Source organism: Cyclopterus lumpus, chromosome 1 (genome assembly GCF_009769545.1).
Source record: "Cyclopterus lumpus isolate fCycLum1 chromosome 1, fCycLum1.pri, whole genome shotgun sequence".
Classification (NCBI taxonomy): Eukaryota; Metazoa; Chordata; class Actinopteri; order Perciformes; family Cyclopteridae; genus Cyclopterus; species Cyclopterus lumpus.
Window position 1 is genome coordinate 7,328,980 of NC_046966.1, and position 24,068 is coordinate 7,353,047.

General features: G+C 41.2%; 3 protein-coding genes, 1 long non-coding RNA gene and 1 other non-coding gene across 9 annotated transcripts; 3 read left to right on the forward strand and 2 right to left on the reverse strand.

The window, feature by feature from the left end:
- Positions 1–257: 257 nt before the first annotated feature.
- LOC117735542 (mitochondrial glycine transporter B-like) lies at positions 258–6,429 on the forward strand. Of its 3 annotated transcripts, none has more exons than XM_034540252.1 (8): positions 258–619; positions 972–1,061; positions 2,838–2,962; positions 3,471–3,555; positions 3,646–3,825; positions 4,517–4,685; positions 5,449–5,612; positions 5,758–6,429. In XM_034540252.1, the coding sequence occupies exons 2-8, from the start codon at positions 1,047–1,049 to the stop codon at positions 5,878–5,880; spliced, it is 861 nt and encodes a 286-aa protein (XP_034396143.1). In that variant the 5' UTR covers positions 258–619; positions 972–1,046; the 3' UTR covers positions 5,881–6,429. The 3 variants fall into 3 exon arrangements, with proteins under 3 accessions (XP_034396143.1, XP_034396229.1, XP_034396319.1); XM_034540338.1 differs by lacking the exon at positions 258–619 and adding an exon at positions 630–829; XM_034540428.1 differs by lacking the exons at positions 258–619; positions 972–1,061; positions 2,838–2,962 and adding an exon at positions 2,976–3,303.
- Positions 6,430–7,639: 1,210 nt separating this feature from the next.
- Positions 7,640–8,008, reverse strand: LOC117739490 (snaclec stejaggregin-B subunit beta-1-like). The gene has a single exon (XM_034545923.1). It carries the CDS (start codon positions 8,006–8,008, stop codon positions 7,640–7,642), a length of 369 nt encoding a protein of 122 aa, XP_034401814.1.
- Positions 8,009–9,712: 1,704 nt separating this feature from the next.
- On the forward strand, positions 9,713–12,199 carry LOC117733394. Its single transcript, XR_004609734.1, has 5 exons — positions 9,713–9,775; positions 10,381–10,517; positions 10,903–10,997; positions 11,716–11,800; positions 12,047–12,199. It is a non-coding gene; the product is annotated as an uncharacterized LOC117733394 (long non-coding RNA).
- Positions 12,200–12,928: 729 nt separating this feature from the next.
- Positions 12,929–13,001, reverse strand: trnar-ccu. The gene has a single exon. It is a non-coding gene; the product is annotated as a tRNA-Arg (tRNA).
- Positions 13,002–13,183: 182 nt separating this feature from the next.
- On the forward strand, positions 13,184–23,268 carry ttc26 (tetratricopeptide repeat domain 26). Of its 3 annotated transcripts, XM_034531784.1 has the most exons (19): positions 13,184–13,469; positions 13,603–13,685; positions 13,791–13,934; positions 14,985–15,077; positions 15,273–15,387; positions 15,857–15,906; positions 16,501–16,646; positions 17,951–18,122; positions 18,619–18,693; positions 18,831–18,933; positions 19,326–19,381; positions 19,934–19,987; positions 20,084–20,147; positions 20,234–20,322; positions 20,611–20,694; positions 20,798–20,867; positions 21,755–21,861; positions 22,590–22,723; positions 22,973–23,268. In XM_034531784.1, exons 2-19 carry the CDS (start codon positions 13,683–13,685, stop codon positions 23,085–23,087), a joined length of 1,674 nt encoding a protein of 557 aa, XP_034387675.1. In that variant the 5' UTR covers positions 13,184–13,469; positions 13,603–13,682; the 3' UTR covers positions 23,088–23,268. The 3 variants fall into 3 exon arrangements, with proteins under 3 accessions (XP_034387675.1, XP_034387674.1, XP_034387676.1); XM_034531783.1 differs by having other exon boundaries at positions 13,428–13,685; XM_034531785.1 differs by lacking the exon at positions 13,603–13,685 and having other exon boundaries at positions 13,428–13,560.
- Positions 23,269–24,068: the final 800 nt, after the last annotated feature.

The window sequence follows — 24,068 nt, forward strand, 5'->3', positions numbered from 1 at the left end:
TTGATACCTTCGGCTACTTTTTCATACGAGGGCTGACACGTGGTGCAACAGCGACACCCTGAGGCCACTTTTTAGAGATGCAATGAATTGCACTGTACACACATCGGCTCGTTTAAAATAAAAGTATATCATTTAAACACAATCTGTACTCTACATTTTACATACATTAGTGCCTTACAATGCCGATCTCGCACACTAACCACATTTCCCCAACTGACCAAACCAACCAATATGAACCCCTGATGTGACGCTGCGCTGAAGGTGAACTCTGCCTGTCAGACGCAGCAGCAAGTAGCGACAACGCCAGTCACTGTCTGATATTTAGGTTACGACAGATGTTCAACAGCTTTTAGGACCCGCGGCAGAGCAATACCAGCATTAACGCGACACAGTGCAACAGAGACGTTAAACAACGTGACGTCACGAGGGTCACTACCAGGGTGCGCTAACGTTAGCTAGCTGGTGGATGATCATTGACAAAGTTCTGCATTCAGCCTGGAAACAGTGTTTACAGACTCGTGAGAAACTTCCGCAGTTTGACACAGTGAATACTAAACATGGCCCTCCTGAAGCTGGCAGACGTGGCCATCACCTCAATCAACCCTTGACACGCACCGAGGTGAGGGGAGCTAGCATGCTAAGTTAGCAAGCTACTGTCGCTAGCTAGTCAAGTAACGTTAGTGACTGAGTGAAGCCTTTAAAAAGAAACGACTGGATGTTGTAGCTGGCAGGTTTGCCTTTAAAGTAGCCCACTTTGTAATCAGTCGCTACAATTTGACTCGGACGTGTCCTGCTGGTCACCTGTCATAAGGCTAACGTCATACTAACGGTACCGTTTCCTCAGCATACCGGCTCTCTGGCAGCTAATTAGCATCGCTAGCTTGCTTCGTGGAGACTTTGCAGTTGACAATATTGTGTTTGTTTTTTTAAATGTGACTGGCGGCTGTCATCTGATTTCTACCCTCTTTTAGTAACGTTGGCTGAAATTAACCAGCTTCAAAACGGCACCACCGGCGGAGAAGCTGGACTCCGCATCTAGGTCCAAGATGGAGTTAGCAGCGGTGAGTTGCACCTGCGGGGTCTCCTGCCCGGTTTACGGTCATCATATAGCTAGTCGGTGGTCTCAAACTGTCAGAGGGTGATTACATACATATTTCATAAATATATGCATATATGTTACTGTACAAATAAAGCAGCTGAAGTGTGTTCCTGTAATATTTAGCAGATGTTCACCTTTTAACCTTTGGACTGTCCAACCAAGCTACCAGTGGTTGGTTAATGATGGAAAAGTCCAACCTGATGGCCCAGCAATTTACATGTTTACATGTGGGCAATACTGATAACAATCCTTTATTACAGGTATTCCAGGTCCACATTGGATGCCATTAATGCATAATAATTGATCTTGAAAGACTTATCTTCTGCACATGGTTATGAGAAAGACATGCCTGTTATGTAATTCAAAATATGCCTGCTGCCTATTTTTTAATATTTTCTAAAATAAGCCTGTCACAATTACAAATTGTGGTGCTCAATATATTGTCCAAGAGAGAACTGAATGTAGCTTGTGAATGACAGGACAGGGTGCACACTCATATGAAGATAATACAATAGCATAATAATGCAAGAATAGCCTTTCAAAGAGCAATGTGCTTTTATTTCTTAAAAATATTCAGAGATTTTTTCTCTTTCTCTAAGCACACACTCACACACACAGAGCCACTTCATGACTCATGCTGGTTGACATAGATGCAATTTAGCAGTGAGCTTTGCAGAGGGGGGCAATACAGATGTGTTGGTGTGTCTCAGAAAGATAAAGATAGAATTTCATAGGAAAACTCCAGCTGAATTAAGTGTTTGCTTTGGCTGTGAAACAGAGAGAGAGAGAGAGAGAGAGAGAGAGAGAGAGAGAGAGAGGGAGAGGTGTATTTTATAATATGCTATTTGGAATAGCAGCATCACAGAGAGGGAGGTAAAAGAGGGCAAAATGCAGGAAAAAGAGAATTCTCAGAGCAGAGCACCGGGCGGGAAGGTAGGAGTGTGTGTTTGTGGGTAATGTGTGCACTGAATTGGCAAATTGGAGACGCTACTTGTAGTGTGTGATAAATGTTGTGTGTACGGCAGACGGCCTATGAATGGTGGAGTAATTTTATTTTGTGTGTGTTGTCTTAATTGTAGTTGTGGCCCTATTAGAAACATTTTCTTTTCTCCATTATATATTTTTTTTATCGAAGTGTTAACTTTAAAATTAAGCTAAATGTAGTGTTTGTCTGTCTATGTTTGTGCCTCATGTTTGTCCATGAGGCATGTAGCCACAGATAATGTCACATGCACGTGTGTGAGTGTGTGTGTGCAACAAGCACATGCACGGACTGTCTCTGCACATCTCCATCATCTCCACTCTGTGGAAACTGGCCTCGTCTCTGTGCTACAGGCTTGTTTTTTTTGTCATACAAGCATATTTGTATTTCATTCAAAGTCCATTATGTTTATGAGATCATCTGTATTTTGGGGGCACATTTTGTAATGCAAATATTTGTGAGGATAATATTTCTGTGCCCTTTCGAGAGAGTCTGCGACTTTCAAGGAGAGGTGACCAATGGCGAGAAAGATGTTGAATGTCGTGTTTTCACATTATGCTTTTTACTCTGACTAATCCTTTATGTTTTTCTTTGCCTCTCCCCCCTGTCTGTCATCCTCCAACACCACCCTCTCTCTCCATGCATCTGATTTATCTGCCCTCCTCTCTTTGCCATTCCTCCATCCTCTCTATCTTTCCATCCTTCTGTCTCTCTCCTCTATTGTCCCCCTCTCTCTCTGTCTGTCATCGTCTTCAGGCTCACCCAGCTCTCAAAGCCTTTATGTGTGGCTCTCTCAGCGGGACCTGCTCTACACTGCTCTTCCAGCCTTTGGATCTGATCAAGACACGGCTGCAGACCCTGCAGAACAATGCCAAGCCGGGGTGTGTGTGTGTGTGTGTGTGTGTATGCATTTGTGTGCACACTTCATGTGTATAAACATGCAAACCCACATCCACCACACATTCTGCTGCATGCCATCAGACGGATGTACTTGAGCATGTCCCTAGTTTTGTCTTTCTTTTGTTCGACCTTTTTTCACAACATGTTCTCCAGATACAAAATGACACAAACAAAGCCTGGCAGGACATGATGTGCAAGCAGTGCTGGCCTGATTCTGCTGATCTGACTCATATAGGGCAATTAGTCACTCCAGCCCTGTGTAATCATACTGTCAGGCCACTAGATTGCAATTAGCCCCACTTGGAACAGGAAATGTTAACGGGTAAAAGTGTTTTATTTGAAACAACGTTCAATAGGTTGAGGCCATAGTTAATTATTCTTTAACAGTCCAAACTGTGTATCTTTGCCTTTGAGTGCCTATATGGTTGTCTTTTTTATGTTTGCACCTTGAATGTGTCTAACTAACTATTCCTAAATTTCTTCCTGCAGTGCACCAAAGGTGGGGATGTTTACCATTTTAATCAACATTATCAGGACAGAGAATTTCTTCAGTCTGTGGAAGGGAGTTACACCAGTGAGTAACTGACCGTACAATTTGTTTTCGGCAGTTATAAACCTTGTTGTTGTATGTAAATGTTTAACACAAGCTATTTCTCTCTGGCAGTCATTTGTGCGCTGCATCCCGGGCGTGGGCATCTACTTCAGCACCTTCTACTCCCTGAAGCAGCACTACTTCCTGGAGCGGGCGCCCAACGCTGGCGAGGCTGTTCTGCTCGGAGCGGGCGCCAGAGCAGTGGCTGGTGTCTGCATGCTGCCGTTCACTGTCATCAAGACACGCTTTGAGGTGAGCAGCAGTTAAAAAAATAATAAAAATGTTTACACAGAGACCCCCGAGCCCTCCTGACCTGAGATGTGCTGCATGATTGGAAGACTGAACATCGTCTCAGTCACGTTTGAACTGATGAACTGGGCAGTTTACAATTCAAATACGATTGTTGATGCATGATTGAGTTAAGGCAATCATTTGTCTTTGTCATCTGTTTTTGAACCTGTTTCCAGTATCTTGTTATGAGCCACTTTCTTTTCTGATGAGATTTCATCCTGGAATTAGAGGCCTTTACACAAAGTGACAAAAAATCAAAAAATATTGATTCAACTAAGCTTTTATATGAACGCTGAAGCCACAATAATGGAAGCTACTCTTTGTTGGGCCATTGGCTCAACAAGTCTTATTTTGTAGTTATACTTATGACTCTTGAGTACAGAGTCCTCTTTTCTGACACAGGAATAGGCCATATCTCCAGTGAATGTATCCGTATCCCTGAGTAAGAGACGTTGTGCCTGATAAATGTTCATTACACCTAGCATGCACATATTTATAACCACAATCTGATAGTCCAATGCGGCCGCCTGCAACTCTGTAAAGAAAAAACTGTATCCAGCTGAGTGTATCCAGGCGATAAGACAGTTAATGTCTGCAACATTTAAAATAAGTCTGTTCTATATTCATTTTCCATGTTCGTATGTGGTTTCAGAGTGGCTGTTACAACTATGTGAGTGTGGTAGGAGCTCTGAGGAGTGTGTATGAGACGGAGGGAATCAGGGCTCTGTTCTCAGGGCTGACTGCCACGCTGCTCCGAGACGCTCCGTTCTCCGGCATCTACGTCATGTTCTACAGCCAGGCCAAGAAGGCGCTGCCTCAAGGTGAGAGCCACACGGCATCAGCTCATCAAAATGCAGGTCATTAAAATGTGAAGCGCTGTTTTCTACATCGAGATCTGAACTCTTAAGTGTTGTCCTTGTTCTACAGAACATCAGTAAAGTGTATCGTGATTTAGGGCTTTTAAATATTTGTCTTAAAACAGTTTTAGACGCAGCAACAGTGGGTTTTTATGCACCTGTTTTTTTGCGCATTTTAAATTGATTAATACAAGATCTGAGTGGAAAACACCTAAATAAATGTAAACCCGACAAATTGCAAAAAGTCTTGGCTGAGTTGGAAAAAATTGTGTATTGATTGAAAACTAAATGTAACCAAGTGCAATAGAAGCAGACGAATAACTCGTGATGTACATTAACTTAAATGTCACTCGCCAATGAAGATGGAAGATTGCGACCAATAAACACGTCTTTTCTCAAAAAGGAATTCAATATTCCCATGTTTTCCACACAGTTTTCATTTGTTTGAGGTTTGACTGCCGTCTTTTAATAATGGTTTGATGGTTAATAATGGTTTAATGGCAGCCGACTGGACAAACAGCGCCACCAGCTGATTATCTTCTCATGCCCAATTGTTCGTGGATAGAAACACGCGTTAATACGCATTTAGTTTTGCCACTTTTTTTGGGACATTCTGTATATATTTGCATTTGAATCAGAAACCTGGCCGCAGTTTGTGTTCATTTTCAACTCTTTCGTGAAACATGCTCTTCTACTTTTCTCTGATGCCTGGTCTCTCGTCTCTCAGAGGTGACGTCGTCGCCCTATGCCCCGCTGGTGAACTTCAGCTGTGGGATGGTGGCGGGCGTCATGGCGTCGCTGGCCACACAGCCAGCGGACGTGGTGAAGACCCACATTCAAATCAGACCATCCCACTGGAGCACGACAGATGCTATCCGCTACATCTACACGGTGTGTGTGCTCATTTAATCACAGCTGTCAGTGTTTTCTTTCACTTGCCTCATGTGCACCGCTCATTGTTGTGTGCAAGAAGGGTGTTGCTTGGCAACTACATCAGTATCATGCTGATCTTTCCTGGTCTGTCCTCTGCTTCTAGGAGCACGGCACGGGCGGGTTTTTCCGTGGGGCTGTCCCCAGGTCTCTGCGTCGCACCCTGATGGCGGCTATGGCTTGGACTATCTACGAACAGCTGATGGCTCGAATGGGCCTCAAATCCTGAAGAGCACCACTGACGAGCCACAATAAAACAGGATGAAGTATGAGGGATAATCAGATGCATTATTTTCTCACAGAAAGCCTCACGAATGAAGAAAAGGGATCCGAGGAGCTGACGGTGAACCATCGCGACCAAGTTTTTCAGAATAGTGTGTGTGTCTTTTGAGAATGTGACGTTACCTGACACACTCATAATGGCAATCTTGGGCTGAAGTGACACTTCCTGCTGTGAAGTGAACTTATTCCTCCTCTCACTATTCATGTTTGGACACCCTGAGGTCTGACTGCCACTAAAAAGAAAAAGGCTCAGTGACTGTGCTGTGATGAGGTATTTTTAAAATGCCGTCAAGACGACTGGTACTCGAAGCAATGCAGAGAGAAGCGCTCTGGCTTCTGCCATATTTTCAAAACTTGCATAAGATTGAGCAATGTTTCTGACTTTCTGCCAATTAACAAGCAGACTTAGATTTGATTTGGCTCAGACAATAACAAGTGCTCACACGGCTGCATTATTGGAAGAAAAACACAATAAAGCCATTTGTTGCCAACTATACAACTGTGATGCATGTTGTGACTCAGCATAGTGTTTTCTTTAGTTTGGCTTTTTTAAGTAATGATAATCCATCACATCCGGGCTAAAGGTAAGTAGCAGACAAACATTCAGACCTGTGATTTCAGTCAGATCAGGATTTTGTGGATTCGTGTGAGTTTTGTAATTGAAATACATTTCTTTAAAGATAAAAACCGCAATGCACTTGGCACTTTTCCCTCTACATTGAGTTAATAATTAAATGACGGAGAAATTGCTAACTTGACTTCAGATTTAGTTTAGTTGGTCACCTCCTGTGAGCATATTTCCAGAACATTGCTTAATCCTGCGTCAAGTGTGCGACTGTTTATAAAAGTTACACAGAATCCTTACTGCAGAGATGTGGACGTTTTCCAACTTCACCTTGGATTTGTAAATATTGGACTAGATACAGAATTATTGGTTGTAACCCTATTTTTATGTTCCTTGTACAGTCTCCCTTCGTCATAAATATTTATTGTTATTAATATAAAAATTAGGTGATATGTTGAAAATTATTATTATATTTTCATAGTGTATATAGAAATAACGCCAAATGGAGAAGATTGAAAGACGTAATTGACTGAACAAAATGGATCATTACACACACTTCACTAAGTTCAGTGTTTGCTGTGTATCTACATGTGCCGTATTGAAGTTTTACCTCGTTGATTATCTTCATGAGAAGCGCCACTAGTAGTCTTCATTGATCCTCTGTTGTGACTATTTAGTTTATGGCAATTGTTTTTATAGCTATTGGGTCTGTGCGTATGTTTGCTCAGACTCACGTTGTGCCTGGCTGGTTTTTAATGTCAATAAATGTTCCTCTTTCTCAAAAATGTTTTGACTTGTTTTTATTGTGGTTTTCCATTCCAGATAACAACTTTTATATCAACCCATACTGACCAAATTTACATAAACATTCAATACAACATATTTAATAAAAGCTTGCCATTGACGGGTTTGTGGCTCTTAACAAACATGTGCCCTTTAGTTTCGTAATGGTCTTGAAAGCTAGAATAACTTCAAATCAAACACTAACTTGACCTTGTCATAATAGTACACATGGCAATAATAGTAGGAAATAGTTGTACAAATCAGAAATTATCAAGGAAATGTAAAGTTTCCTGTATAAAGATGTAAATCACACATTACCTCCCGTGAGACGTTTTACGACATGTGACATGAATAACATTTAATAGCAGATGAAGTTGAGTTTCTCGTGGCAGTCCCGGTTCTCCCACTGCCCCCTTATGGTTAAAGCTCCACAGCGTTTCAATAACGGACACTGGTGGTCCTGAACTCCTCCCCAGGCCTCATACTCCAGGGGGTCCCCGTTCACCCACAGCCAGCGGTCCCCTAGGTAACGCAGGCCGATCCACACCCGGTCAATGTTGAGGGGCTTCATCTCCCTCAGGGCCAGAAGGTTCTCGGTCTCAAATACCATGCTGCTGAGGTCAGTGTGGTGCTCTCTGCAGTGCTCCAGAGCCTCCTGCCAGGTCTTCCCAGTGTCCACCACAATCAGGTTGAAGCAGAAAAAGGAACGTTCACTAGACGGTCTCATATTGTGCCATCCATCCCATCCCATCCCATCCATCCATCCCATCCATCCTATCCCATCCCATCCCATCCATCCATCCCATCCACAGCCTTTCCAGCAACAGTCGGTTCCTTGTTGTTTGGTTGGCCCGTCGCCCACGGTATGTTCGATGCGTCGCCTCCTCCTGACCACTTCTACTGTGTTCCATCTCTGTCGAGACCGATCCATAACTTCTCACTCGGCTAAATGCTAACGTTAGCAGCTATAATGTTCACTGTGTTCACTTTAGTGCGTTAGCAAAATCCTAACTGAAGCTAATTAACCCAAAGCAGTGTTCAGGCGGAGTAGTTTTTGGTCGTAAACCAAAGTGTTGGACAAAACGAAGTCGGGGCCTGATGAAGAGGAAAGGTTAGAAGTTCAACAACGTCACTGGTTTCATCCTCCGGGGACCATAATTGTCTCAATAGGAGAGCCATTCAATAAATGTTGCGATGTTTCAATGGCGGGCTGAGCCACTTCCTCATCCCTAGAGCACGATCAGAAACAAAGGTGTGGTGCACCAAACTGTGGTCCACAGATCAAAGATAATGATACGTTTTAGAGTTTCGAAAATCTTCCGAAAAAGAGTGACGGCTGCAGAGCTTCCCGTCCTGTCCTCTGATGAGCCCTGAGTCCCTTGAGGAGATCCGGGCCGATTGGCAGAACACGAAGCCTCACGAGTCCTTGTCACTGATTGACATAAGGCGGCATTGTTTTTTTTAATACATTTCTGTGTCACTTTGTGTAAACACAAGTTATAACATAACACCTATTAATCATAACTGTGTTGTAAATTATTTGAACTGAAAAGAAAATCTAATTGTCATCATGAACTAAAACAAAACAAATCTACCCAAATCTTTAAAAGTAGAATGTCATCATTTGTATGCAGTGTAGACATTTTATTGGACAGACACAGGTGTCAACTTTGACAAAATTTGATGCATAACACATTTTCATTTTCTTGCACAGTAAGCCTGGTAAGATATATGAACACCCGGCCGAGTACTCAACTCTGTGGTAGTTCCTGCGATGTGTCTCCAGCACCACATTTTGCCGTGATGACACATGCAGACTCACAAGGTGAAAACATCACCAGATTCGCTGTTGCAGCTGGTAATAAAGAGTGGGCAGACTATTCCCACAGACAGTTCAACACCTGTATGTCTCATGTCAGGGCCCAGAACGCACCAAGCACCTGCTCTTTGAAACAGCAGAACATAAAAGAAAGGAAAAAAGTTAAAAAACTTCAAGAGAGCACGCCACTAGATATAATTTAAGTCAAACTTGTCAAAGCTTGCGTTGTAGTTCCATGTTACCCTCCTGTTGGTATTTGTGTGTAATGGTAAACTGAGAACTGCAGAAAATATAATGTTATTGTGATTTTAAACGGTTTGCCAATGGAAATCATGATTTGTACAACTTATTTGGAAAGGGAAAATATATTCTCAGACAGAAGGCACGGACCCATTATTGAATGAATCAAAAGAAGTCACACAAAATATATATATATATATATATATATATATATATATATATATATATATATATATATAATATATATATATATATATCATAACAGCTTTTTTTTTCCTCAGGCGCTCAAGCTATCTCCGGGGTCTCTTTGTGCGCAGGCAGAACCCAGGGCATGAAGTCTCCATCCCGGAAGTGATCTCACTATAAAATCAACGGAACTTCCGTTCTCCGTCCTTTTCGACCCCGACATCGTGATCCACACGGCGTGTTCACGTGGTGAGAAATAACTCGTACTGCACACTTTCATTCTTACGGTCGCGACTCGGATCCTAGTAAAGAAGTCACGGTGTAACGTTAAAGGACACAATATGAAGTCACGTTTCTGTCGTCCCACTTCCACCAGGCTCGTCGCTCCTGTGCGTGTACACGCTCATTAACATAGGGCGAAGCACTGTACTCCTATTAAATCCATAAAACATGTTTTCGGGTTAAAATGTGTATTTTCGTTGGTTCGACATGCGTTTAAATAGAAATAAACTACTATCTGGACATCTTCAAATAATGCTTTCAAAATATTAGCCAATACAAGTTTCTAATATGATTGAAGATTTGCGCACCAAGTATGATGGATAGCTCGACTTTTTTTATGCCTCGTGTCTATAATAGAATGAAAGGGGATCGTTTCTGCAAAGCTGTCTATTATTTCAAGAGTGTCTATTTGATTTAACTAAAGGCCCTGGAGTGTCTGCTCTTTCTTTTACCATTGCTCACATTAGGATCTTACCATAAGGACTTGTTTACTCTTATGGTTTATATATATATATATATAATTTTTTTTAAAAATTATAATATAAATAAAAACATTTCTTGCCGTCTTACAGCTCTCCCAGTGGACACAATGTCTGGTTGGGCTGCAGATAGAGGAGGAGGATGTGCTGAAGGTGCTTTCAGTAGGAACCCACCAGCAAGGAGCTGACCTGGACTTCCAGGTGGATGAGTGTCCACAAGAGGAATGTCTGTAAGTTTGACTTTGTTTTAAACTGATTCTTTAATTTCATATATTTTTTCATGTCCTGCTTCATTTATACGCTGTTCTGTGTATCACAAGAGACTTGACCTCGGGACAGTCGAATCACTGGACCTTGTTTGTTTTTTTACATTTAGTCCATTGCACTAAACGAGCAGCACATCATTAAAGCCTGGCACTGAGCTCGTCTGTGTTTAGGTGTCGAAGTGTGCCAGAGTATTATGGCCGGGTTTTCGCTAACACCATTGAGGACTGCTGTCCAATGACTGGGGTTTGATAGTGACCTGAGCCACATTTGAACATTGAATACTGACATTCTTCCCCCTCCCCCTCGTACTCTACTAACTGGGTACTTCCTGCTGTCTTCCCTCTGCAGGTTTGTACATTAACGTGAGGAAGACCTGGTGGCAGCCGGGGGACCACACTGCCGTCAGCGAGAACCCAGGGATCCCCTCCGGGAATACAGGACAGGTATACATGAAACGTCCCATAGGATAATAAGTTGTCTTTAACTTAAACCTTGAAATGGCATGCGTTAAAGCGCACAGTTACTAAATTCAGCTTGTGGGTTTTTTGCTGCTGCAGCCTTATGTGGGCTTGTATAGCCACTAGTTTATGGTTACTATTTTAATGTTTAAAAAGAAGAAGTTGAGCTTATTGCACTAAACGAGCAGCACATCATTAAAGCCTGGCACTGATCTCGTCTGTGTTTAGGTGTCGAAGTGTGCCAGAGTATTATGGCCGGGTTTTCGCTAACACCATTGAGGACTGCTGTCCAGTGACTGGGGTTTGATAGTGACCTGAGCCACATTTGAACATTAAATACTGACGTGCTTCTTTTTTTCCCGTACTCTACTAACTGGGTACCGTCCCAGTTGCACAAAATATAACTGTTGTTAAAATATGTTAAAAGCAGCATGAAGCACTGCCTCTGTACTCAGGTACAGGTGACCTTGGGTGACTTGAAAGGCGCCTCCAAATAAAATGTATTATTATTACTCTGCTACCAGACAGTTTGCAGGTTTATGTATTCCAGTTCCTGTTTTTTATTTATATATATCTATATATAGATATATATAGATAGTACTTCACACATAGTCATTCCCATGACTCCTCATTAGACATTTTGATGGAAAGGAAAAATGTTTTGTGGATGTAAAATTTAAAATGCCAACGTCTGTCTGACCAGGGTCTTTCGAGGATGAGGGGTGCCATCTCCAGGTAGCTCCCCCTGGGAAATCATGCCTGAGATCTACTTCCACATGGATTCAGAGGTGAGCGGTGCAAATCTACATCGAAATTCAGACGCTGGCTGCTGTATAGTTTTTGATCAAGAAGTGAGATTCATAGACCGATAAAGCTTTTGTTTTGCTGGGCAGAGAATCAGACTTGTCTCAGAATCTTATTGTAAATTATATCTGGTTTGATTTTTGGAAGCTGTCAGAGGATAAATGCACAAACATTTCAACTGAAAGCATATTAATGAAATATTTCTTGTCGTTTCCTTTTGTTCTCTACAGTGTACTGGGGTGCCCAGAATGCTCTTGAAGGCTGCTCTCCAGCTCCTGCTGCAGACTGCGAGAGTGCTACTTTCTGACTAGTCCGATCAAACAAAGCACATGAGAAATGCACAACGCTGAGAAATCAATAAAGTTGGCTGGTTATTCACACAACCTGTCTAGTTTCATTTGTCTGTATAAAGGATTCACATTTGTGGAATATAAAATCTGTCACATTTAATGTTAATATCACAAATATATGTGCATAACATTAATAATAATGCTTTGAACTTATATAGTGCTTTTCTAGACACTCAAAGACTACATGCAACAAAACTAAATGGAAAGACAAGGAGCAGACAAAACAAACAACATTTTGGATTAAAAAAAGGAAAAAAAATTGTTTAGGGCTTTGGTGGCGAGTAATATCTTAAAGTCTATCCTGTATTTGACCAGGAGCCAGTGAAGGTTGCGTAGGACCGAGGTGATGTGGTCATAGCAGTCGAGCAGCAGAGTTCTGATCATACTGAAGTTTATTGAGGATTTTGTTAGGGCCAAAGAGGTGCTGCTGCAGTAGTCAAGTCTGGAGGTCATAAGGGCATGGATGAGCATTTCAGTGGTGGGAGAGAGAGAGAGAGATATTCAAGAAGATACAAAATGCAAATTTATGCTGTAAAAATAAGTCATCTCTAACTCTCATAACTACACCAGAATTGCAAATACTCCAATTCATGTTGGGTTCTCTGAGCAAGTACACTTTTATGCAATTGCAGCAAGCATTGTGCAGGTTGAGATGCATCATTGAAATGACTGGCTATTATTATGACGTTAACCTTTCTTTGAAACATGATTAACACTAATCTTAAAGTATTTACTTCAGACACTTGTATATTTAATATGGGATACCCCAGATGGGACTCGAATCCACAATCCCAGGCTTAGGAGGCCAGTGCCTTATCCATTAGGCCACTGGGGCAATTATATTGCTTTAACTATATTGTTAGAATACTAGCCACATTACACACTGGTATACTTTATGGCTGTTCAAAATCCTTCGTGGATCCGTAGCCATTTTTCTCCGTTCTGTTGCTAAGCAACAAGGAACACCCCAACCCCCTAATCAAGTTCAACTCGGAGGAGTTGAGCCGTTTCCGGTTTGGCTTCAGAATAAATGTCAGCCGAGAGACGTATTCTAACACGGCTGCCGTGTCGGATGTTTTCCTATGAGTACCATCTCCAACCTGGGGTTATGCCCGTTTAAAGGGTTTCAGAGGAGGGCTGTGATATGGAACTCAACCGAATTAGATTTTAAACTTCCTCACTACATTGTCGGGTACTTTGCTTGTGCCTTTATTTTGAAAACATGGGAACGGAAGAACAAATCTACGTTTGCTAACTATTACGAAGATCATTCATACTTCTCCAGGAGATAGTGTGGGAAAAGGTGCTCAACTGTCTGTTAGTTTAAAGAGACTTGTGTTTGCGTTAGTTTCGATGTTGGATGAAGACACGGTTGTATAGCTAGCAGCCGAACGGTAGGTGACGTCGCCGTTAACAATGTGTGTTTTCGTTGGCAGTAACAACCAACGTTACCTTGGTTAGTGATAAACAAGTCCTAGCTAGTGTTGGGCAACCTCTTCAAGAGAGACTGGTCGACATGGTGAGTTCAAGGTTCTACATATTTATGAAATTATCTCGCATGTTTGACCCAACCAACGCAAAGTTCTGAGACAACTTTAGAAATTCAAACTTCGCCCCTCGGCAGATCCTCTCTCGCGTGAAGCCAGCCGTCGGGGGAGAGACACCGGTGAGCATCAGTGAGAAAAAGAAGAAAAACCAGACGAAGGTTCCCCCCTTGGAGGACTACCTGCAACAGAGAGACTACCTGGGGGCGTTTACGCTGTTAGAGGTACATACACACTTAGCACATGGGCCAATAACACGATAATCGGATGCAAAGCCGTTTGAGTGACCGTAAAGGGCCTGTTCTTCACTAGAGGGGACACGAGTGTTTAGTAACTGGATCCTCATCAGCTCTGTGGGTGCTTTACTGCAGCTGGCCAACATCGGAACGATTGCAGTGTAGGACAAATGCACACCCAAAGAAGGTCCACATAATTATTATTGTTACAAGTTGTCAATAATATACGAGTGGGATTCTAAATAAACAGAATTGTACTAGGTTCAATACCAATGTAGTAAATTATAATAACCCGTCTATCATCGGTTTTAAAGTCAAGGTGGTAGGGATGAGGTGAAGGCAGGAGCTCAAAGGATGTACGGTGAAGCAAATGAGGTCAGAGTGGTCACATTGACTTAATTATTGAAATTATTAACACACTTTGTTTTGTACACGTGTTATTGAAAACATATACACACATTAGGTACTTAATAAATTATTATTATTATTACACCAAATAAATGGCGGTGTTAACAGGCTATATCATTTGTTTTGTTTTCCGCTCGTCAGTAAAACAAACAGAATGTAAACCTGCCTTTCATATTTTTAATTCAATAAGTAGGCTTCAATTATCAGAGCAATACGAACATTCAGGTTCTCTCGTGTGGCTCTAAGGTGCACTGCAGATATGAATGTAAAAGACCATGGAAGAAATTCAGCAAATTTATTTGGCAACCCTAATAAAAACTCCTTGCAACCCACCTGTGGATCCCAACCTTAATTTTGGAAACAATGTGATTAGGCCAACATTTATCAAAATTAAGAAATGAAGCTGCAATTATCCTACATTCTATTTAAAAAATAAATAAAAATGTGATGATTCAGTTCAAAGATTGAGCGGTTAACAATTTGTTATCAACTGCAATGCCTCCTGCAGATTATTCCGTGTCATGCCCTGGAAATTAAGTTTCAGACTTACAATCACTCCTACGTCTATGCTACAGACAAACTGTATTGCGTAGTGCTGCTGCTGCTGATTTGTTGCTGTGTCATCTCCAGTTCCAGAGAAATATTGGCGAGAAAGAGGAGCATGCAGACCTCTGGATTGGCTACTGTGCCTTTCACTTGGGTGATTACAAGAGAGCTATGGAGGTATTTATTTTGTATATATGTGTGTCTAAATGAGTGGGGGTAGTAGTTTGGCACACAGAATTATGCACAAGGTACCCTGCATACAGTCGTTAGATAACTAATTAGTCTGAAAACGTGTTGGATAAATGCATAAAGATGAGTGTTTCCTGTAGAGTTTGATCGCATGTGTAATATTTCATTATCATGTTGTGACAGGAGTACAAGTCTCTGACCATGAAGCCTGAATGCCCCGCTGAGGTGTGGGTGTTTCTGGCTTGTGCACTGTTTTTACTGGGGCTCTATAAAGAGGCTGAGGAGGCTGCATCTAAGGGTAGGCTGTTACATTTATTAAGTCCTCCTTTGTACCGTATTCTAACCAACCAGTCGACATACGACATACATATTTTCACATTAAAAAAAGATATGGTGAAACATGTTTTTGCTGTTGAATTGGACCATATTGGGGGAGAGATGATGTGGGTTCTAAATATCTAAATATCAATAATTGTTGGTTTGTTCATTTATGTGATTGCATGTGAAGTATCCGTATGACCTGTTGTACAATGTCATTTTTGCAGCTCACCAAAACATAATCCAATGTCACCAATTATGAATACTTTTAGCCAAATTGTGTGTTTTAATAATTACTAAATGTGGGACATTGTTGGTACACTTTTAGATCCCATTAATTTACTCCTCAGTTATTTTCTTCAGTTGTGGTTATGATGTTAATTAATTGTGGCTCTTATTTTCATGTGGTTTGCTGTCTAACTACAATTGGTGTCTCTTGCTGTCTGCAGCGCCAATGTCCCCCCTCCAAAACAGACTACTCTTCCACTTGGCTCATAAGGTTGGAAAGACTGCCATATTATTTTACTTTGTGTTTAATTTTTCTCTCTGCTTTCACTTGATCACTAATAATTCAATGCTGAGCGACCGTGCACTGTAAATAAAGGTTTATGTGTAAGATATGAGAGAAACAGATTTTCACAACACGATTATCGTGGCCAAAAGAATTGATTATGGCGATATTATCGCAATATCTATAGAAAATAAAAACAGAATAATGCTATGGCTCAAATTTATCTTTAGTTTTGTTTATTGTGCTTTTTGTCTCTTTTTTTTTGGCAAATGAATTACACCCATAATACGAGTGTCGCGAGGTGGAGAAAAAGTTTGTAGCCATAACTGTATACATAAAATGATTTAAGAGGCACTGGATTATTTACACAATATAATATGTGTATTATTAACACATCGATATTACATTTTTAAACATCTCTGTTCACATCAATCGCTATAATGCAATACTGGTCCTATAGTTAATTTCATCTCACTTTGTTTGTTTGTGTAATACATTTTCTGTGCATTCGTCTCCACACAGGCCCAATCAAATAATTTGATGCGTTCGTTTGTTGTCTGTCGTGCGCATATTGTGTCTTAGTTCAACGATGAGAAGAAGCTGATGGGTTCCCACCAGAACCTGGAGGATGTGACAGAGGACCAGCTGAGCCTGGCATCCATCCACTACATGCGCTCCCACTACCAGGAGGCCATCGACATCTATAAACGTCTCCTACTGCAGAACAGGTGCGTGCTGTCCCCTGCCTTTTACTCTGGGAAATGAGTTTCACAGTGGCGTCCCAGCACCACCTTAACAGGTGCAAGTTGTTCATTTGAGCATCACGCCTTGTGATAATTCAAGTGTCAGTACAGCTGGCCTGCTGAGCTGGCTTCCTCCTCCACTGATATACTGTCTCTGGAGTAGCGAGGGGAAGGAAATGAAAGACTTTGAGTGTGCCGCTTCTCAGAGATCTATTCATGGCTTCGTGGCATTTTGTAGGCTAAGGTGCATCTGTTGGAATGCAAATGAGCCTTACTGCTGCTACTTCTTCCAAATGCTAACAGAAAAAAATATCAAAATAGCGCTATGCAAAAATGTGCTGTAGCAGCTTATCATTGTACAAGCCTCAATGTTCTTTGGGTTTGCTAGACACCATTCCTTTTCTAAACTATTATAAATCTCCAATAATAAGATCTGTCGTCTGCTGCGATGCTATGTTGAGTATGAAAGAAAACATGTATATTGCTGCGGATTCTACAAACTGTACCACAGGTAAGTTTTAAGTGAACTCTGGCCCTCTTTGTCCCACGGCACTCTTAAATTAAGACAATTACACTTGCAGTCCCGTCAAATCTCCAACCACTTTTACTCTGTCATGAAATCTTTTTTTAAATGATCTGATTTAAGTAATAATTAAATCTGCATTCTGTTTGAGCCCAACTCAATGTCTGCAACATAAATTGGAGACCAGACTGGTATAAAGTATTAAATAGGCACATTTATTTAAAGGATAACATTAACTAAACAGAACAAACATGGAGAGTCAGTAATCAGTGGCGTCCGCATGTGTGGATGTGGGAAAACATCTGAACCAAACTGAACCATGTCAGCCACGGAAGAGCGCATCCATGTATAGGGCCCAATGTCCCCCCTAAGGCCTCAGCGGAAGCACGCCTCAAAGTCTGTGAGTCCATAAGGGTGGAGATTGGGATTGGGCCTAGGTGTTGAGCTTTTATACCTGGAACAACACTAGGCTCAGGTGTGGCTCATCAGCTGATGATCAACATCCTGCAAGACAAATAAAAGTCTGTAAACAGGACACAGACCCCTAGAGGAAAGGAGGGGTTTGTCACCATACACACGATAATGTCAAGCAACATCAGATAATAGTGAGTGATTAACTTCATGACATGGCTAACGATTGCAAAATGTCCTGTTCTAAACACCATATTGTTACCATAAAAAAAAAAGAAAATAATCTGAAATATTTTGAGTCCAACAACAAGTATAAGTCTGAAAGACAGTTTAACGCCCACATTGCATCTTTCAGAGACTTCCTCGCTCTGAAGGTCTACGTGGCTCTGTGTTACTACAAGCTGGACTACTACGACGTGTCCCAGGAGGTGTTGGCTGTGTACCTGCAGAGCATGCCAGACTCCACTATTGCCCTCAACCTCAAGGCCTGCAACCACTTCCGGCTCTACAATGGCAAGGCCGCTGAGGTACTCTGGGTGCCGCATGTCTCGGCTGATATTTTTGTTGGTCTTCATTTGACCTATGACTTCATATGTTTTCACATTGCCATACACACCCTTTTAAGTTGGCTGTGAGCGAGGTTTGTCTCCATCTGTGTAAGAATAGATCGCCCAAAATGTTAAAGGTGATGAGGAAAAAGGCTCATTTCTTTAAAAAATATCTTGCATTTTTATTTTAAAACCTCCATCCATGTTTGTGGTTCTATCACAAAGTTTATATATAAAAATAATAAAAATATTTAAAAAGTAAGCAACTGTACTGTAATTGTCATGTATTATGGATATTATAGTGGTGTCAGTACGCAGTATTTGTGCTTATTTTTATTTATTTTTTACATTTAATTGAGCTATTAACCATGCATACATCATTATAGTTGACTCAGTGACTACTTGTCCTTTTAATTTTTTCGGGGAGAGTAAGTGGCCGTCGGTTTGACTTGTGTGTGCTCTCGCTCTCTCTTAGGCTGAGTTAAAGAACCTAATCGACATCTCCTCCTGCTCCTTCGAGTTCGCTAAGGAGCTTATCCGACACAACCTGGTAAGCTCTTCTCATGCTCAAACTGTGAGAGTGTAGGTGCGTGTAGGTGTGTGTGTGCGTGTGTGTGTGCGTGTGCACACACTGGGGACTGACGTGTCACCTTACCACACGCTGAATCTCTCCACTGTGTACTGCAGGTGGTGTTTCGTGGTGGGGAGGGGGCGTTGCAGGTGCTGCCTCCTCTGGTCGATGTGATCCCTGAGGCCAGACTCAACCTGGTCATCTACAACCTCCGACAAGGTGTTTAGCGTGGCATCGCAGTATTCTAGAACCAGCCAAACGAGGACACTATTTCTACTGAAATGTATCAAATGTCCTACAGATACAATATCTTTCACCTGTAGTCATCAAGGAAAACGTTATGATGACACAAATATACAAGAACACTAATCACAGTCTAAAAATAATACAATGGTAAAACAATGAAATCACACTCTTTTATGTCATGCTTTGGTTTATTTAATATTATCTCAAATCCTCCCACTGTCCGATGTGCCACGCAGCATGTGATGTAAATGCATCATCCGTTTGTCACGCTGCTGTTAATCAAATGTATAGTTATTTAAAGGGTCAGATTTCAGAGGAAACCTACCCTAGCTCATTGAATGCCATGCTCCATTTTATCCTTCCAGATGATGTCCTGGAAGCTTACAACCTCATTCAGGACTTGGTGCCCACAACCCCCCAGGTGAAGCTTCAAAGTGACATTGTTTTTGTTGTTTTTCAAGCACGATGTCACTATTTGGTCTCGATAAGAGACTCCAGATCTGTTCAATTTCACTCTCACATGAAGAATAAAACAGTAGCTCTATTTAACTACAACCATAGCTAATATTGACTTATTTGCATTCAAGGGTTTTTAAACGTTACACTTTTTTACACTGATAGCCAGAATCATGCCAGATTAAATGAAGCTAATAAATATCTTTAAAAAACAAACAAACATACATATCTTCTCCTCGCGCCACTTAAGAGTTCCCGAAGAGCCTTTTTCTCTTATGTGACCAGTGTTTTGTCTTCAAAAGCCCTTCAATGTCGCCTGTATCTGAAAACCTGTGAAAGTGTTTGGCTTCTGTATCTTAATAACTTGTCTGTTATCCACACGTGAATTATTGCTTCTAAAGTGTCTTCTATCAAGACAATCAATGTGGCCTTTCTCCCTTTTTAAATAATGTCACCATGAAGGGACTAGACAAGACGTCTTACACATGTTCTTTACTTTGATCATTTATTTTCTCAGGAGTATATTTTGAAAGGAGTGGTGAACGCAGCGTTGGGACAAGGAATTGGATCAGTGAGTGTTGCTGTTAAAGAAATAGTCACACACAGAGAGAAGTGATGAGAGTCGGTCGGAGAGACAAACGTCTGTCGTTGTCCTTTTCTCTTTCAGAGGGATCACCTGAAAATCGCCCAGCAGTTCTTTCAGTTGGTCGGAGGCTCGGCCAGCGAATGCGGTACGCGGAGTAGAAACTTGATCAATATGAGCTTCTAAAGCAGTGCTGTGAGGAGGATGTGTGTGTAACCGATTTCTCACTTTCAGACACTATTCCTGGCAGACAATGCATGGCCTCCTGCTTCTTCCTCTTGAGAAAGTTTGAAGATGTTCTCATATATCTCAACTCAGTCAAGGTGAGTGCTGCTCAGTACAAGGCACGCATGAAATGGTGTATTCCAGTGGAGAATCGGCATGGAAGGAGGAGAGTAAAAAAAGACTCCCACACACTGAAGTGTCACTTCAGATGACAAGTGGTGCTTTACAGATGCAGCACATTTGTTCGTGCGTGCGATTGTGTGTGTGTGTGTGTGCGTGTGTGCGTGTGTCTGTCTTTCTGTGCGCCTGCTTTTGTATCCACTTTTCGTTGGACATGTGAACACTTAACCTTTTTATGTCTGCGTTATTGTGCTTTTTATTCGCAGGGTTACTTCTATAATGATGATACATTCAACTTCAACTATGCTCAGGCTAAAGCAGCCCTTGGCAACTACAAAGAAGCAGAAGAGGTACTTTTCTTCATACATCTGCACAACTGCTATTTACTGACTTTCATCACTTCTGATGAGTTGCCCACTATTGCTTTTGGACTCATTTTAATATCTCTTTCAGGTATTTCTGCTGATTCAGAATGAAAAGATCAAGAACGACTATGTTTACCTCAGCTGGCTGGCACGATGCTGTACGTATAGTAGTCGTACTGTGGAGGCAAATTTATTCCTGTAGCACAATTCATACACATGTCCATCAATCTAACATGCATTTAAAATGAAAAGCAATTGTAAAGAAACTTTAAAAGAATGAACAAAATAACATTAGAGGGCAGTACAGAATATCAGCAGTTCACTTAGTATAGATTTGTGGAATAATAATAAAACCCAGCTAAGCAAGAAATGCAGAATAATAGGAGTTAAAACGTGCAACAAACATAAATGTGTGTTTGAAAAACAGATCTGAGAAATCAGAGTGTGGGTCCAGTTTTATTTAACTCCTATCTGTTCTCCAGCTAAGCTTTGGTTCAGAAGGAATAATAGGTTATTTATTAAATATGGGTAGATAATGGAAATTAATTCTCAATGCAAGCCAGTGTGAACATGCTGGTGAGGTGTTTGTTGAGCGAGAAGGCAAGAATCATAGACATTTTGCATACTTTATATTTTATTCACCTGGAGCAATATCATCTAGTCCCCAAGTGTTTAAAGACCTGAAGCCAGTTCCAGTCACAGTCTACACCTGATGACATTAAAGCATAAAGAACGCTCTCACAGATCTGAAGTTGGAGAAAGCGAGACTGAGGAAGACTGTGTCGTTGTTCACTGAGGCAAAATCAAACATCACTGCTAGATTTCTAGCCTCAGGTTTGTGAAGAACGGAGGTTCACTCTGGCACCTCAGCAGCTCGAAGAAAAAGATATCTCCATTAAAAGATTTTTCTCCTGCCTTCTTGGTTTAATCCACATCAATACAACCTGCCCACAGGCATTTCACATTTTCGCAACCTGAATCTATAAAAGTTGCTGAAGCTGCCTGCGAATGATGGATGATTGAACACTCATCTTGTTCTTGTCAGACATAATGAACCAGAGAGGTCGGCTTGCCTGGGAGCTCTATCTGAAGATGGGCACTTCCTCCGAGTCCTTCAGTCTGCTGCAGCTCATCGCCAACGACTGCTACAAGGTGACTTCCTCCTCCGTCATCTGCCTCTCGGGGTGACCCCCGAAACATTCATTTATAAATTCAATGTCAATTTGCGTGAATTAATTAGAATTAATTAGAACAATTAGTCTATGTATGCCCCCAATTTCGATAATCAATTGTTTAAGTCATATTTCCAGACGCCAAACGCTCTCCAGTTCCAGCTCCAGTTTTATATTATCGTGTGTTGAATATATCAATCGGATTGGGGCTCTTGCTCCGACAAAAGAAGTCACTTCAGTGATACTAAATTGAGAAAAGCTGACTATTGTCATTTTTAGGGAGCTGGCATCATAATAATTTAGCTTGAGAAGAAGTGACTCAAAAGAATCGATACATTTACAAAATAGTTGCTGATTAGTTTTCTCTCAATCGACTAATAGTTTTAGAACTCGTGTCTGTCAATCGTAAATGTTATCTTGATTTCCAAATGGAGCTAAATTACACATTTAATCTTCTACCTGCCTGTTTTTGCTCTGTTGTATTAACTTGCATAAGCACATTCTAGCTTAGCTGTCCTAATGTTAACAGAGGTGTCGTCCACCAAAATGTCCTCAGTTTTCCCAAAGTATTTTGAAAATGCAACTAAAAGCGTAAGCAGGTGTCGCAAATAGGTTTTGTCCTGGATAAACTTAATCTGAGACTACATGTTTGTTGTTATAGGTGGTATAATTTGCATGCTGGCTCATGACCACAGCTTGTTGTTTCAGATGGGTCAGTTCTACTACGCAGCTAAAGCGTTTGATGCACTGGAGAAACTGGACCCAGAATCCAACTACTGGGAGGGCAAGCGAGGGGCTTGTGTCGGCATCTTCCAGCTCATACTGGCAAACAAGGAGTCCAAGTATGTTTGTCTCTTTTCCTTCCGCAATAATGTTATCCTATCATTACATGTAAAGGAATAATAATTCTAGCTTTTTTTGTTGTTGTTGCAAAACATCGTATCAAATAGATCCCTGTCATTACCCAGTAAAAGGGAAAAACATCTGGACTGACACATCAAACGCTTGTGGGTGTCTAAATAAAAGAAAGATGAGAGATGATGCATTCTTGATCGCTTCTGGTTTCCTCACATATAGTGTTTGTGTTCTAGGGAGACACTGAAAGAGGTGTTGTCTCTGCTACGAAATTCAGGAAACCCCCAGGTTGAATACATCATCCGAGCCCTGAGGAAGTGGGCCAAAGACAACAGAGTGCTCCTCTCATGAGAGCTGTGGGTACTGAACTCCAGGTCCCTCCATCAAGAGTAGCTTCATTATGCAGATTACATTGTATGAATGATATTTATACTCCGTGAAAAAATATGAAACTATTATCTGCCACATAAAAATATGTACGTTTTGAAATGCAATTCTCTATATATTTGTATTAAAATGTAACTTAAATGAAATCGTAAATGACTTGCAGTTTTGTCAGCGGTTTGTACAGTAACCGACTCCCTCAATGTTTTGTAAGCAATGCAGAAATACTAAATGCATTTACAAGAAAGAGCAAACCAGCTAAGCTGAAGAGGCACAAGATATGAGCAAATACCGTAAAGAACGGGGGGAAAAGAAACAAGCGCCAGACAAAAATAGATTATTCGGATTATTAAGAGATAAGGAAAGATTTTGATGTCAAATAAACTAGCAAAAGTATTCTTTAAGTATTAATAAGTAACTCTCTGAAAAAACAGTTTGATTTATTTCCTTTCTTACATGTATTTGGCAATGGTATCGGAGTTGCAGTTTCCTCTTTTTCTCTGTTTGAGGCAGCTTAAGGGTTTGGGGCAGTGTGCAGTAAATTAAAGAAGATTACTTTTAGTTGCCTCTAACTATCACTGTGATTGTTAATTTTACGTGCCGATATAGCCGAATACACAGAGCTGTAATTATTAAGATGTACTCATGACAGAAGTCCAACTTTAATGTGGAAGCAAATAGTTTCACACTGACAGGATGATTAAAGTGACCGTTGTGCATACAATCTGTGAAGGGATCTTACAATTGCACATTTTCCAACTGGCCCCAGTGCACAGGGGCGGTATGTGTGTGTAAGGAGGTTAATAAGGGCCCAAAACAACAACAAAATCCCTGAAGCTTTTAAACAGGTTAATCCAGACGTCGATTCTACCAACGGCGTACAGAAAATACAAGCATCAATATCAAATGTAAATTAATTTCCACATGTTTTTTGTAATAAGGAGCAGG